Source organism: Macrosteles quadrilineatus, unplaced genomic scaffold, assembly GCF_028750875.1.
Source record: "Macrosteles quadrilineatus isolate MER2022 unplaced genomic scaffold, UCM_ALF_1.0 Scaffold_5__1_contigs__length_97177068, whole genome shotgun sequence".
Taxonomy (NCBI): domain Eukaryota; kingdom Metazoa; phylum Arthropoda; class Insecta; order Hemiptera; family Cicadellidae; genus Macrosteles; species Macrosteles quadrilineatus.
In genome coordinates, this window is record NW_026542598.1 from 8,848,698 (window position 1) to 8,866,159 (window position 17,462).

Consider the following 17,462-nt stretch of genomic DNA (forward strand, 5'->3'; position numbering starts at 1 on the left):
AAATTATGCAAATGCGATGAGATGTGATGACACTGTTGTGTTTCCGAATGTTTTGTATGTAGTGAGGTTTAGATGCGTTGTTCAACCTAGCATGTGTACATCAAAGTAAAAACTGTGTACACATTTTTTTTAAATACCTGAATTGGCATTAGTTCACCTACTTTACCAAAACCATAGACTCCGTAGTTAGTCTATTCCAAAACTTGAACACAGCTCTCATCCTCAACGTACTCATCTATGACACAATTTTCAATTTGATTATCAAAAACTGTTATACCAATAAATGAATCTCAGGTGTTCTTTCTTGAATTTAAAAATAAATGGTGATTGAAAGTAGGAAAAAAAGGCAAGTGCCAACCTTACAATATGTATAAGCTAACCCAATAAGGAATAGTTATATGTTCCTTTGAAATTGATAAGTCACACTTATTTCATAATTTAAAATTTTCTAAGAGCAATAAAGCATAGATTTTTGAACAAAACATTTCAAACGTATCATAAATTCATCATTTTGTTGAAACTAAAAAAAACTTGCCATGCAGTGGAGAATCCATTTAAAATCATAAATAATAATGTAAACATTTAATTTTGACAGTTTCAGTAGACCTTTGAATACAATTTTAATATTAACAGCTGGTTCATTAAAAGTAGTGTAAAATTATCCATATGGTCGGAATGTAAACAATATTGCAGAGTGAACTTTAAAGGCCTCTGGGGCAGAGCCCCAAGGAAATTTACATCGTTTCTCTTTTGAGGGCTCACCTACAGACCAATACCTTTCTTTAGACACCCCTACCAAGTTTCTACGCCCAGCCGTTCTCTCAAATTAGCTGTGACAAAAACCTCGTTTTCCTCCATAAGAATAACATGGGATGGGAATTTAAAGGCCACTGGGGCAGAGCCCCGAGGGAATTCTCCATGTTTCTCTTTTGATGGCTCATCTACAGACCAGGACCTTTCTTTAGACACCTCTACTGAGTTTCTACGCCCAGCCGTTCTCTTAAAATAGCTGTCACAAAGAAAAACAGTTTCAAATTAATATATAGATACTCATAAGGTTAACATGGGGAACTGCAGAGCCACTGGGGCGGAGCCCGAAAGGATTTTTGAGATAAGGATATACCTATATGTTAATCGGGAATGTGAGCTATCATCATGCCAAATTTCAGCCTAATCCGACCAGTATTTTTCACGTTTACTTGTCACAAACATACATACATCCATACATCCAAACTTTCTCGGAGATACCACGGATTATTAGTGCCTACATACCAAATTTCATGCAAATCGGATCACTGGTGTGGTCTGTAGCTCCTGTACACATCCGCACATACAGCAATACTTTTCCCATATACTATGGTATTATAGGAGGAGAAAGTAAAAATTAATAATAGTGCTGCACCCTGTTGGTTGAGCTTGTAACTTTTTAATGCTATCATAGAACCAACATGTTGAGCTGAAAAAATCCTTTAATTCCTTTTAAATATGAATATTCATAAGAATAACACGGAAATGTTGAACCCCTCTGTATAAGCTATGCCACATTTCAATTAAAAGCATTATAAGCTGTGCCACATTTCTACGATTATAAGTTATGAAAAAAATTCCATTTCCCCTTATAGCCTAAGCTATGCCACATTTTCACGATTATTCAAGTTGAAAAAATTCTCAATTATAAGCTATGCCATTATAAGGTATGACACCCAAACGGAGTCAAAGTTCTCCATTATTGCTTGAAGCAATGAAACCCTTACACTGTAGTCATAATAAAACATACTCTGTGGTTGGTTAGTCTATGGGTAAAGTAAACCAGCATGAACATGAATAATGGAGTGAAGTGAAGTGAAGGAGGTAGGGAGGGAAGTGAAACATGAATTTGATTCAATGTTGATGCTGAAAAATATTCCCAATACAGGTAGCTAGCAAGTTAAGAGCACCAGAGAGACTTTACCTGATTAATTAGAGGTAAGATAAATTTATTATTTTGGAAACAGATCATAAAAGCATAGACTTGTAAGCTATCAGCAGTCTAACATGCCAAACTGTACAGGTTTGCTGATTGTAACATAGATGTGTTGTGAACTATAATTTATTCTGGCCTTGAGGCTTTTGGTTGCAATATCAATACAATTTACACTTTTTAAAGCATAGTATGAGTACATGACACACATACATACTGAACTCTGGTTTTATATTAGGTATTTTAATGAGTGAGTAGTATCAGATAAAATTGCATGCCAGTGCTTGCAAATAATGGGTTTGTGTTTGTAAGTTAAAGATTTGCCAAGGCATTCCTAAAGTCATCTGGAGGTAAGCTGGAAAGTGTTTTTCACAACACTATGATGTTTTTAGCTGTTTTACATACGTTAGTTAATTGGTGGCTGAAAGTTACGATTTGCTGGCCATTCCAGCTGTCATCTTTGGGGACCGAGCAGGTTTTTACATCCCTAGGGCCACAAAATCAGCTGCTCGCTTACTTTCTTAACACGTTCGCTGCTACGGACGTTCCGGAACGTCAGCCGGGCCACGGCGCCAGGAGCTAAGAACGTTCCAGAACGTCACCGTTCATTGTTGTTTAACGTTGCTATGGATAAGCCAGCACGTCACAAACGTTCTATATTTCTTTGCAGCTCGTGGGGACGTACTTTTCTGACAATAAAAAATATAGTTTCCCAAATCACCACCAGGGTCGTTTGGAACAGGGCTTTGTTTTACCTCTTTCCTGCTAGATAGCGACACTACTTTACCGACTGTAACCTGGGTAGTGCTGCTATCTATCAGAATCACTTAGTACTATATCCAAAGCCAGTTTTGTTGCAGAACATTGCCATCCAGTATAACTACTGTTGTTTTTACTGTAATTCAGTGTATCGGTGGCAATGTCACGCAGCGGCCGAGCGTTAGTTCAGCAACTGGCGCCGTCCCGGCATCTAGCGCTCAGCAGCGAACGTGTTAAAACATGAATGCATATTAAATACACAATCAGTATCCATAGCATTGCAATAGAATTGTGTTATTGTCACCGCAGTCTAACAACTATTTATTATTATTTTTGCTGATTCCTCACGTTATTTCTTCACACAACCTTAAAGTTTTAGTTGTGCTGACTGTTGTACATTATTATTGTGATGAATAGTGGTAATAGGGTATAGTGTGGTGAAAAATTGCATTTGTACCACGGACCGAAATGTTTTTGCAGCTCTCGGTCGTTTTAAGTTCTCGGAACTTAAAAAACTATCTCGAGCCGGCAAAACCTCATTTTCGGCCCTAGGTACGAAATATACTATTAGGACAGGCATTATTGTGCATTTTTTTGTCACCCCTCATATCACTCTCCCTATGTTGCTCTGATTTGTATTTCTAGATTGTAAATCCTGCAATAACTGTCAAAGTAGTTTGTTTATAATGTACCTGCTTGCTGCTAAATGTATAACTGTTATCTTCTCAATTGTAAAATGCCTGAACTAATTTAAGTCTATATTGTAAACTGGGTTATGCCGTTAATAAACGAATTGAATTGAATCAGCAATTTTAAGTAACAAGTGTTAGTCAGCTTTAATGCACCTTGCATGTAGTAATTTAAAGAAGACTCACAGGCTAGAGCAAGGCCACACTAAAAAATACCCCCGCCGCAGCAAACCTGCAGACTAAGCGAATTTCCATTTGACTGATTGGATTTACACTGAAATGTCTACTTAAAAATATAACATTTATTCCCGATTTCAATAGAATTAGTTTAACACAGGGGTGCCCACAGGGGGGGCCGTGACGCAGACTGCGTCATTGAAATTCTTGGGGGGGGCTCAAAAAATTCAAATGGGGGGGGGGCTAAAGTTAATTGCAACAGTGTTCAACGTGACGACAATCCAAAATACATTACGAAATCGCCAGATAGAAAGTGGATAATTAATGACAATAGTTATATTATTGAATTAAATTAGTTGAAATAGGATTTTAGGATAGTTTAGGATTCGTGTAGAAAGTTATTATTTAAGATTAGCAAGACGTGAGATCTAGGGAGGGAGCGCACGGGATGGCTCAACTGCTGTGATAGATAAAAGATAACGCGTGGTACAGACACGTCCAGCTACACCGCGACTTAAGCACAGCAGAACGCTTTGTTGACATAAAGCTCATTAAAATACAAACAAGTTGCAAGTAGCATAGGCTACAAAACTTTACACTTTTGTGTATACTCGATTACCTGAGTTAATAGGGAGAGGGGGGGAATGAAAAATACGGTTAATCCAATATAGTATAAAAACAGATGACAAACTCATTAAAACGCTCTAAACAGCCATTAAGTCACGATTTACATTTTTATAAACGAAATTCAATATTGCACAATTATTATTATTGTAAATTTCAAATCATTTATCTTGGTTCAGTTGTACAAACGGCAACGTTTAAAATTGTAGCTAACTCAAACTCAACTAATCACTAGCCAAACATTACATTGCTAACAATAACGTAAATATTAAAGGAACCTTTAGAAAGTGTTATAAGGTACTGCTCATGATAGACGGGTAGGCTACCGATAGGTGCTGTGCATAGGAATTGATATATTAAGTAATAAAAAAGTGTAAAATTATATTTGGAGATAATTATAACACTCTTTAAAAAGAATGTAACGAGAACAATCTTGTTATTCTCTTTCTTTGTTCTTCTGTTCATTAATAGGTTTCTCTTCAATTCATACACAAATTCAACAAGTCGCCATATTTAGGCCTACTCATTGGCCAATCACAGCCTAACTAAAGTTACCATGGTTATCACTCAATCACAGTGTACTAAGCATTATATCGTCATCATTCCCCAGCTGTTGTATCTGAATCTGAAATCTGTTGTATTGTAACATAGCGCACAGCAGACAGAAGTGTAACGGAGCAGACGATTTTGTTGGCGCAAACGTTGTTTCCATTTCATTTTCATCAAAGGAGCTGTGATGTTTTTAAAGGAAGGGAGAGGGGATCGTTATATCGAGAAAGACACTGACAATTCGTTATGGATATTCTGTGGCAATAAAAATTCCTTAAATTGAGGTGACTTATAAAACTCTAATTTTATTTATATAGAAAGATAAGTTTTCTAGTCCTGTACAACACTGATTCACGGTCTTTGCCCTGTAATCAAAATTCAAGTACAACTTGATACACACAGAATCTCCGGTTCCCGACCTGGATGAGGCTAGTTATTTAATTTAATTTACAGTTACATATTAGTACTCGTGATAAATCAAACCCGTTATGTAAGCCAAAGCCACACGGTTATTAATCTCACTTGGTTTTGGATTTGCTTACAAACGTGATCGGAAATGGTTAGGGCCTACCTACACAGTATTCTTAAAGAACATTTATGTAAACATATCAGTGACAGCTAGGAAAAGGAATCTTTATCAAAACAGCTGTTCGTAATTTCATATATGACGTGTTCTCTTAACAGATTATTAGTATTTCATAAATTAATGACGTATGTAGTAAACATGGAAAAAATAAACTAGAAAAATCACACAAAATTGTATTTTTGATCGTCCGTTATTTTATTTCCAAAATAGTGAGGCCATATTTTAATGGCTATAAGGTCTCTCTCGCCAATCCTGTGGATACAATTAAACCATTAGAATCATAATCGGCACTCTAGTTTTCTTCAGAGTAGGCCATGAGTAGGCTGCATAAAATGCCTTCTGGGCCGTGACAGACGGACATAAATGGAGATAAGGCATGTTTCAACTTCTTCAATGTATAAAACATAAATAACCCAAAACATGTATAACTCTGAGCAATGTACAGACAAAACTATAACTTTATTGATATAGATTAACTGGGTTTGAATTTTAAATATCTAAACAAAATTATAAAACTTCTTTTTACAAATAGTGCTGGGCGGGGGAATAATGTTTCTCATTTGTTGTGTACATCATTTATGGGGGGGGGGCTGTTGCTCAATTGGGGGGGGGGTGCGTCATGAGTCTAGGGGGGGATGGGCACCCCTGTTTAACAAGTACTTAGGTTTGCTGCATCAGGGAGAGTAAAACTGTTTTTTTGTGTAAAATGTTAATAGTTAGTAAGAAATAAAAACATTTTCCAAATTTGATCAAAATATGTTCATAAACAAGCAAACTACAACAGTTTATTTATTCTCCATGAGAATAACATGGGAATTTTAAATTTACAATTTTTTGGAATTTTCTCTGTAACCATTAGGCCCATAATAACGCTTCAATATACTAAATTATTTGTTTTTTTAAGCTCTACAAAATGGTTTGGAAAGAAATTGCTAAATTTTATGATTTTTGCGTCAAAAATGGGAAAAACCTATTTTTACCCCATAAAACCCCCCGTAAACCCCCGTTCCCATGATCCGATCATGCTGGATCGCGAACTCGTTCGAATAAACGTAGGTTTACACGTTTGTACCAAATTTCATCAAAATCGGATAATTTTTGCTCGAGTTATCGTGCTGACGGACACATATATATATATACTAGCTGACCCGGCGAACTTCGTATCGCCTAAGTTATAGGTTTCCCCTGACAGACCGATGGAAAGAAAGTACCGTTACGTTTAATTTTCAAGATGATCTCGTTCGCATCGCTCAATCACGTCCTGGTTGAAGTTCGTTCGCTACGCTCACTCACCTTTGGGTTGGAGCTCGTTCGCTACGCTCACACACCTTTAAGTTGGAGCTCGTTCGCTGCGCTCACTTGCCTTCAGGTTAGCTCGTTCGCTACGCTCACTTGCCTCCAGGTTGAAGTTCGTTCGCTACGCTCACTCACCTTTTGGTTGCAAATTAGCTGTTGTCATAAATGTAAAAGAAATAATAGTGCTGCACCCTGTTGGTAATCCTTGTAACTTTAATGCTATTGAACATCATAGAACAGAACCAACTTGTTTAATTGAAACAGCTGTTAAGATTCATTAATTCCATTTCTCATAAGGTTAACATGGGAAACTCCAGAGCCACTGGGGCGGAGCCCTTTTAAGAATTTCGAAACGGGAAATAGTTTACGTCCGATTCGCATACCTACAGAATTTACACACCAAATTTCATAACGATCGGTGAAGTCGTTCCGGAGGAGTTTGCAGACAAACACTGTGACACGAGAATTTTATATATTAGATATATAAATATATAAATATATATATATATATATATATATATATATGAATTTGAACGGATGGTGTTTTTGGCCTCTAGGGACCTCAAAACGAAAAAAAAAATCGGTCCCGCGTCCAGGTCTTACCATGAGTACTACGGTAATAGCTTATTCCCTATATGGGAAATTCGCCAACAGGCCGTAATGCTCGTCAAGCATGACGTCACGATAGAAGACGGCAATGACGTAATTAAGGTTATATTTTTGTTTTCGGTGAAAAGACTAAAACAAGCAGCTGATCACAAACGGCAAACATTACGTCATTGCTAGAGCCATAGACTAACCTCAAGTAGACATCTCATCCCATTTTAAATTTTGATACTCGTTTTTTGTGTCCGTTGGCACTGGGCGTTAGTGTTGACGAAATTTTGTTTTTATTATTTTAGGGTTAATTTCATGATTTGTGGTTTACTGTTTGGTTATATAATTAGGGTACGAGCTATTGTTTATGATTAGATCATTTTATTTTGTTAAACGAGGTTTTAAATGACTGAAATAACTGGAAACAAATTTTAAACAAAAAATTACCTCTATTGTGCACTGGACATAACTAACAATAAAATTGGCTTCAGCTGTTCCATAAAGATGAGAAATCTACTAAGGGAGTATGTTTTAGCGAATTTCCCATATAGGGAATAAGCTATTACCGTAGTACTCATGGTAAGACCTGGACGCGGGACCGATTTTTTTTTTCGTTTTGAGGTCCCTAGAGGCCAAAAACACCATCCGTTCAAATTCATATATATATATATATATATTTATATATTTATATATTTATATTTATATATATATATGTGTCCGTCAGCACGATAACTCGAGCAAAAATGATCCGATTTTGATGAAATTTGGTACAAACGTGTAAACCTACGTTTATTCGAACGAGTTCGCGATCCAGCATGATCGGACCATGGGAACGGGTGTTTACGGGGGGTTTTATGGGGTAAAAATAGGTTTTTCCCATTTTTGACCCAAAAAACATAAAATTTAGCAATTTATTTCCAAACCATTTTGTAGAGCTTCAAAAAACAAATAATTTAGTATATTGAAGCGTTATTATGCGCCTAATGGTTACGGAGAAAATTCCAAAAAATTGTAAATTTAAAATTCCCATGTTATTTTTATGGAGAATGAGTAAACTGTTGTAGTTTGCTTGTTTATGAACATATTTTGATCAAATTTGGAAAATGTTTTTATTTCTTACTAACTATTAACATTTTACAAAAAAAAAACAGTTTTACCCTCCCTGATGCAGCAAACCTAAGTACTTGTTAAACTAATTCTATTTAAATCGGGAATAAATGTTATATTTTTAAGTAGACATTTCAGTGTAAATCCAATCAGTCAAATGGAAATTCGCTTAGTCTGCAGGTTTGCTGCGGCGGGGGTATTTTTTTTTTTTTATCTGGGCTAGAGCCTTGTTAAACATCAAGTGAGCTCTAGCATGAAATTGCAGTCCTGCTAGATGAATTATGAGGTTTATCAACAAAATATAATTTATCGCAATGAAAACTTTACAAAAAAGAGTATAACAATCAGAATTCAACCATTAATTTTAAACTAAAAAACATTTGGAATACCAGCTCCATCTTCAAATTCCCTCGCTGACCGCTATTTCTTTCTTGTTAATCTCAGAAACATACTTTTTGCCCTTAAAACTGCACAAATTGTTCTTGATTGTATCTAAATTACCAAACTGTATGGTTTTTTTTCCATTTTCTGATAATTTTTCAGCCATAACCCTTAAAAACATTTGGAATTCATTCCCGAAATTCCATCAACACTTGGGACAAGAGTCGTTGAACATGCATGTCGTTCTCAAGCTTTTGTATACTTTCTTTTTTCATCTAACTTGTTGATGAGGGATAGAGACATAAGATGGAGCATCAGTGTCAACGAACCGAACTTGAGTTTTATAGCCTATGATGCATGAATAGTTTACAAGTCATATATTTTTTGAAAGTGAGTTTGTGATTGACATAGTTATTTTTGTTTCTTATTAGATGGAGTATATTTATTGTGATTTAGCCATTGAAGTGGCAAAATACCTCACACCAAAGGATATATCTACATGCTGTAGAGTTTCACTCCACTGGCGAGAAGTTTTTGGCAGTAATGAGGTAACTGTGTAATTTTGTGTTGTAATTTCTTTAAAATTTGTGTTTTGCTTGACGCACAAAACACCCCTGCTGCAGCAAACCTGCTGAGTAAGTGAATTACCTGGCTGGATTTGAACTAAAATATCCCCTTTTAAAATTGTCACGTTTATTCGGAAAAATATAAAATAACTAAATTTGAAGTATATATGGACTACTCATTGGATCAAGAGGAACAATTCCTCAACAAGTTGAGAAATTTTGGAAGAAATTCAATTTGGAAAATCAAGTGTTATATTTAATATCTTTAACAGCCATAAAATCTTCTATTAATATTATAAGAAACCACCTATATAACAATTATCATAATTAGGTTTAAATAAACTTGCAAAATTTAATGTCATATTATTCTTTGTTCTACAGCAGACTACAATGTGTAGTAAGATTTCAATTTTTAAAATAAATTTGAATTTATATGAGTGAAAATTTAAAAACGTACGTTTTCATGTCCCTGGCCTTTTACTTCGTAGATACTGGATTTGTAGTTTATTATTATGTGTTTTAATATTTTTTGGGACGGGGGCAACATGTTACACACATTTATTTTGTTTTAAATAGGTTCTAGGTATTTTTTTCATATTTTTAAAGTCTCGAAATTCACGACCATGACGTGTCCTTAGGGTACATTTTCCAACTTTCACGCTGTTTTTAGACTATTTATTCATGCCGAAATATATAAAGCCATATTTTTATGTCATCAATGGTTATTAAACTTACAAAAAAGGAGCATATTATAATTTTATTGTCATTACAAACTGACTACCATGACAAAATAAGTCTGTCCCTCGATTTGGCGTCACGACCATTTGGGAAAAAATTTCAACTTTGGAGCCTGACAGTGGCAAGCCTGGCGTCGATGGAGTCAGTTGGTTTTAGAGACTAGTTTGGGGTGTATGTCAGGATTGTAGTGCCAGTCGTTTCAAGTTGAAAGGAGGAATTGCAAGATTAATAAAGGAAAGATTGTGTTTTTTGTAATTTTGGTGTGTCCATGACCGTACGTAGTCATTCAATGAAGTAGACATGGTGTTAATTTTTGTTTATAAGATATTTCAATTGCTAGATTAACCTAGAAGTCCACTTTGTATCCTCGAACATGAGGTGCAGGGCTACCGCCAGAACAGAGCCAAATAACACGTAATTTCACGACCATCGCGGGTTTTTTCACGACCAATCCAGCCTTATGGATTGTAGTGTGTTTGGTCGTGACAATAACTTTAATATAATTGTAAATTGAACAGTTTAGTTCAATTGAAACACATATTTTTATTATAACTAACAGGATAATTGAAGGATTGTTTAGAAAGATTTAGATTATTCCAGACAATTCACGACCGTACAGCTTGTCCCTGACCATCACGTTTATGATTTCTATCATAAAAATTTCAAAAATTAAAATATCGTCATATTTCAACGTTTTATACACAAAAGAAGCACACCTCTATACAAACATAACGATTTTTCGGGTCTCAGGTAAGTTTTTTCGGAGTTATACAAACTTAAAAAGATTTTATTGGCTTTTTTTCAATTTTTTGAGTTTTTTTTTTAGCGAATTTCCCTATAGGGAAGTAGCTATTACCGTAGGTCTCATGGTAAGACTTAGGCCCGGGACCGATTTACTTTTTCATTTTAATGTCCCCAGAGGCCAAAAACACCATTCGTTCAAATTTTTATATATGTATATATATATATATAGGTATATATATAGATTTATATATATATATATGTGTCCGTGAACACGATAACTTGAGTAATTTTTATCCGATTTTGATGACATTTGGTTTGAAGGTGTAAGGCGGGATAAACTTGAATGAGTTCGCGATCCAGCATGATCGGACCACGGGAACAGGGTTTTATGGGGGGTTTTATGGGGTAAAAATGGGTTTTTCTCACTTTTTACCCTCAAAACACAAAATTTCCCAATTTTTCTCTAAACCTTCTTAAAGAGCTTAAAAAAACAAACAATTCAGCATATCAAAGTGTTTTTGTACGGTTATTGGTTACGGAGAAAACTAAAAAAATGGTAAATTTAAAATTCCCATGTTATTCTTATGGAGAATATTGTAAAATGTTGTAGTTTGCTTGTTTATGGATATATTTTGATCAAAGTTGGCAAATTTATTTATTTTATAGTAAGCTATCAATATTTTACTAAAAACACACTACTTTATTAGTTTCCTTGTAGCAGCAAACCTAGGTACTCGTTAAACCTAATAATGTTATTTAAATAGATCAATTGAAAATCAATTCGGACAAATGGAAATTCGCTTAGACGGCAGGTTTGCTGCGGCGGGGGTATTCTAGAAAGACCAAATATACCAAAAGCTCAGTGACCTTTTTATTGTATAATGGTCATAAAAGTAAATAAGTTTATAGCAAAACATGGTTATAAAAATGATATTAACTATTTTTAATATTCATTTAAACGTCCGTTATGGTCGTGACAGGATTTTGTGTTTTTCCACTAAAGATGCTCTTTTAAAAAGAAACTACCAAAGATATTGCGTTACCATGGACATTTTATGAAACTTCAAATGTTAATGAAATAAAAATAATAATAAAAGTTTTGAAAAAAGAGGAAAAGAATTTGCAAAGTGCTTTTACTGAAAACGTACGTTTTTAAATTTTCACTCATATATTTAAATAGGTAACATTAATTGTATTGAATACTACTTACAGACGTAACTAGGAAGGGGTTACACTAAGGGGCCAGGAATACTCCCCAGGTAACGGGGGGAATCTAGGGGCCCTCCCCTGGGAAAAGTTTTTAAAATTATACCTGCTAACTCATGTTTTAATCACATTTATAATCTGGCTATTTATAATCATATTAAACATATTTTTATTATAGAAATAAAATTATTGTTGTAAAAAAAATAATTTTTAAAGGATAGATGGGAGTTTAAAACACATAACCCCCTCCCCCCCTCCCGGATACGCCACTGAATACTTGGGTTTGTTTAGTGCTACAGGGAAGGTTTTTTAAAATTACGGAAAGTAAATAAAAGAAACGTCTTATAACACTTAAAACATATATTTACGCTTATACTGTTACTCACAAGACGGTAAATATACAAAAAAGATGGTAAGTGGTGATCGATTTCGATTGGACACTCCAATCATCATCAGACCCAATAGGCGAATGACAAGAATCTTTTAAAATTAAAATGTCGATAGCTTCCTTAGCATGAAAATGAATGAACAAGTTTGCCAAATGCAATCATGATATCCACAAATGAGCAAAATAGGTACAACAGTTTATTTTGTTAAATATATTCCCTAACTGACTGTAAATAGTTATAACACAGATGATACTTTGTTGTTATTATGTAGAAATATAATACTTTACCTACAACCGTTTTTTAAAGTAGCCGTTTCAGTTCAATTCTTAGAATTGAAAAGTTTCACATAACAGCATTGTTTACTTTCATAACAGCATAGTTTTACTCATAACAACACGGTAACAGACCAATGAGGTTCAAGGATTGAGAGTTAAGTAAAATTGTAATGATTTTAACTTCAACTAATCAGCTGTTCAGGCCAATTTAATTGTTGAGTGGTACTTGCATCACTGTCAGTAGCAATAAGAGATACAAGTGAAAACATAACCTCTATTAGAAGTTATGAGTAGTGATATTTAGTAATTAAAATACTGACGTAGGTAAAGTAGTGTACGCAACTGGCGTAAATAGTGTTAACAACACTTTTTGAAGTTTTTAAGGCACTCGCCAAGGCTCGTACCTTAAATTTTCTCTTGTTGTTAACACTATCTTTACGCAGTCGTTGCGTAAACTACTATTTAGTGGTTGAGAATAAACAATGGTATGGTCAATTGAATATACTTTGCTAAAAAAAGGTAAGTTCACCTCAAATTGTAAATATTAATAAGCAAATTTTTAATTTAGACTTTTTTTTAGCTTTACAAAACAGTTTGGATACTACTATACTATTATATATATACTATACTACTTACTTACCCTACTAGGGCCATCTATAGAAGATTCATAATTTTTTTCAGATGTTGAATGTTTTTTTCAAACTGCCTTCTTGAACATGGGGTTAGATTTAAGATCCTGCAACAATGTGAAACCTAGTCAATCAGGAGGCAATCATAAAGCAATGTCTTGGTTTAATTAGCTACAATGTACAAAGGTGTTTTCTTGTGAGGTAAATAGAAATCAATTACTTGTTTTCGACAGGTTTGGCAGCGTCTGTGCGACTCTGAGATAGAGGAGTACCTGAGGACAACTCCGTGTGTAGTGGAGCCAATATTTCAACTCCCTCAACATATTGGCACTTCACTACCTCCTCTGAGTCAATGGAAAGCCGCCTTTCTACGAGAACAACACTTGTGGACAAACTGGCAAAACCGGAACTTCAAAACTGTGGAATATGATTTGGGAAATGAGAAGAATTCTACAGAGAAATTTGTAACAAATGATTTGATAATGAGGTTTCTTCCCAATTCAGTGGAACTGTGGGACGTAAGAGCGGATCGTCCAGTTCTAAAGGACACAATATCATTCGGAAAAACAAGATGGTACACTCCTACGGTTTTAGAGAACGGGTTTGTTACCCTCAAGGGCTATTACAATAATAATGGTAATGATCGCTATTTTACAGAAATTTTCAAGGTTAATCAAAATGAACGCTCTGTAACCCTAAAATGGTATATTGAACGAAATGGCAAAGAATTGTCTCTCAGACCGGGGTGCAGCGAGGAATCAGTTAAGAAAAGATTTTGTTCCGTAAAAGAATTGAATATAGTTATTACTCCAGGGGGGAAGTGCATCGGATACCTCAGCTACCCCTCCTCCAATCCCTCGTACCCTGGTGGTATCATGCACTCATTTTGTGTGTGGGATTTAGAAAATGGAGTAGAACTCAGAAAAGAATCCCTATTCCTACCAGATTGTTTTTTGATAATTGAAGGATGTAAATCTAGTGCAAATCAATGTGAAGATGTGGTAGTCATTTTACCTTACCCATTTAGCACCCCTGATAGATCAGGGCTTGCTTTTGGTACTTTAGAATTTCAAGTTTATAATGCAAATAATCTTAAATTCTTTCCGTTTAAGAAAAGGTGTACTTATATTGATCAGGTGGCAGAATCAGAATATGAATCAGATTATGAATCAGAATATGAATCAGAATATGAACCAGATTCAGAAAAAAAATGTAGGGAAGATCGAACTTTTTGGGTTATAACTGATGGGTTTTTGGCCCTTTCGGACTGTGGCCGTGAAGGCCGTGAAGCCAAAGAGTTCATAAGAATTTTCAACTACCAAACTGGTCACGAGCTGTACAAGTTGGAAACAAATGATTATAACACAGCAATTGAGGTGATTGGGGATACATTCCTATTCACGAAAAATATATCTTTACCATCAAGCTACACTCCGGGAACAATATGCGACGATTTATTTTTTGCAGGAGATGAAAAAGATAAGTTGCTCTTGTGCTCGGTTTCGCCTTCTGGAAGAGTTTGTGAAGATGTATTGGGTAGTAGATATATAGAAGAATTCTATGTCGTTGGAAGGACAGGGTTTATACAGGTTTTATATATCAGTGGTGTTACTAAAGTTTGGAGAGTTGATAGATTTTTCAATTTTCAATTTTCCTTTCCTGATGAAGGAGTTAATGGAGCTTGCACTAAAGTAATTACAACAACAGGTCCTCCAAACACATTGGGGATCTCATACTATTGGTAGTACAACAGGGTCGACAAGTGTTAGTAGATGTTGCAGAACTGACTTCTATTGAGAGTCTAAGGACACTTAAACGTTTTTGAAATAAACAGCATGGATAGTGAATAATGCTACTGTTTACTTAACATAGTCAACAAAGACAGAGATTACAGTCCCCTCAAGTTTGAATTCATGTGAAAAAAGTTATAGAAATTACGCATTAATTCTACTGTCATGGGTACTACATTATTGTTATCTCTGTAACTTTGTTCTTCGTCTAGTCTTTCCTAAGATTCTTTGTTCTGATTATTTCTTATCCATATATCAAATCATTCAACTACCTATTGAAATAATAATCAACACTATAATTATGAGGTATAACCTATAGTCAATACAGTGTTCTAAATGCTTAGTAAATCAATGCTGTGCCAGGCAAAAACAAAAAGGTTTGCATTCTGCAGTATTTATGCACCAAATCATACTATATAATTTTATAAATGCATGTGAAAGTTTGTGTGTTTGTTTATTTGTTTGTTTGAAGTTCAATCAACATTAATGACTGGTCGGATTGGGTTGAAATCTGGTATGATGATGGTTCACATTCTTGATCTCAAAAATCCTTTCGGTCCCTGTCCCAGTTAGAGTTCCCCATGTTAACCCTATGAATATTCATATTTAAAAGGAATTAAAGAATTTTGTCAGCTGTTTCAACTACACAAGTTGGTTCTATGATACTTTTTGGTTGGTTCTATGATATTCTATAGCATTAAAAAGTTACAAGGCTTACCAACAGGGTGCAGCACTATATTATTTTTTTTGCATTTATGAACCAAAAGCTGTGATACACAATGAGAACTTTACTTTTTTTATTGTTTAGGTGCAGTGGAAGAACATTATGGCTATTGTAGATGTGCTATACTACAGTATAGGGTAAATTAAAAGAACAACATTTTCATAAACCGTGTCCTCTCCCATTGCAAACGCAAAGCACGAGTATAACTGCAATAAGCATTTTATACTTATACGCCAACCCCGTACGAAGGACGGGTACTCTGCTAGCAAAATATTCTTTTTTTTTAACTATTCTTACAACCTCATTTTGTATTTACAATTTATAATAACATTGTACATTTAAATTTGCAATTACATTTATAATTACTATTTATTAAATCCTAATAAACCATGTCATAAATATCAACCACCCGCAAATACAATTTTATTCACCTTCAACCTATAAAGGTAACAATATAAATACAATAATATTTTTTGAACAATATGGATTCATCTGATAACAGTGGTTTTATATGGTACTAGCTGGCCCAACAGACGTTGTCCTGTCCTAATGTGGTTTTATGTCAAATGTTAGTTCATTTTCAGAGCTCATTCGCATCGCTTAATCACGTCCTGGTTGAAGTTTGTTTGCTACGCTTACTCACCTTTAGGTTGGAGCTCGTTCGCTACGCTCACCCACCTTCTGGTTGCAAATTATAGCTATTGTCATAAATAAAAAAAAAATAATAGTGCTTCACCCTGTTGGTAAACCTAACTGTTAATATATATTGAACATCACAGAATCAAATTGTTTAGTTGAACCAGCTGTTAAGATTCTTTAATTCCATTAAATATAAGTACTCATAAGGTTAACATGGGAACAGGCAAGGCCACACTAAAAAAAACAGGCCGTAATGCTCATCAAGCATGACGTCACGATTAAAAATTACGTCATTGCCGTCTTCTATAGTGACGTCATGCTTGACGAGCATTACGGCCTGTTTTTTTAGTGTGGCCTTGGATGATGGGAAACTCCAGAGCCACAGGGGCGGAGGCCTTTGGCAGATCTGCACCAAACTTCACCCAAACCTTCCCGAGGGTGTTTATAACAACTTCCCAAATTTTCATCATGATCGGATGGCCAGTTTGGTAACGCATAAAGGACAAACAAACAGACAAGCATACATTGGATTTTATATACAGGGTGAATTTTAAATGAGTTCCCTCCCTACTTTTTTCTGCATTTCTTAAGATATCATCTCCGGACCACGTCAGATCATTGTTGAGTAGTAAGTACTTCATTTTGACTTGGTATACATTTTTGGCCGCCATCTTGGATCCGCCAAATTGGATACAAAGTTTTTTTTTTCCAAATGTAAAGGTAGGGTTGTGACCCATTATTTCAAACCAAAATTTTACGCTGATTACAATGCCGCAATTATTTAAAAAAAATCTTGATCCGTTCTAAAGTTATGAGGACTTTTTATAACTTTATTTTTAGCGCATTTTAACATTGTGCATTTACAAACTAAGGCCATAATCTCAAAATAGTGCTAGATAAAGATAAGTATACACCACCATTCATTGCCGACATATTTTCACTTGGTTATGACGGATGTAGTTTTTTCAGCCGCCATCTTGGATCATTTTGAAATGTGATCAATTAATTTAAATATGAAGGTGGTGTTGTGACCCATC

At 35.0% G+C, this 17,462-nt stretch overlaps 1 protein-coding gene across 1 annotated transcript; it reads left to right on the top strand.

Annotated features, from left to right (window-relative positions):
• The first annotated feature begins 1,846 nt into the window (after positions 1-1,846).
• Positions 1,847-15,490, top strand: LOC128996037 (uncharacterized). The gene is made up of 3 exons (XM_054421160.1): positions 1,847-1,965; positions 9,157-9,273; positions 13,506-15,490. The coding sequence occupies exons 2-3, from the start codon at positions 9,157-9,159 to the stop codon at positions 15,015-15,017; spliced, it is 1,629 nt and encodes a 542-aa protein (XP_054277135.1). The 5' UTR covers positions 1,847-1,965; the 3' UTR covers positions 15,018-15,490.
• Positions 15,491-17,462: the final 1,972 nt, after the last annotated feature.

Coding starts and splice junctions, on each gene's coding strand:
- LOC128996037 (XM_054421160.1), top strand. CDS start 9,157: ATGGAGTATATTTATTGTGATTTAGCCATTGAAGTGGCAAAATACCTC. Junction 9,274..13,505: donor AAGTTTTTGGCAGTAATGAG/GTAACTGTGTAA, acceptor TGTTTTCGACAG/GTTTGGCAGCGTCTGTGCGA.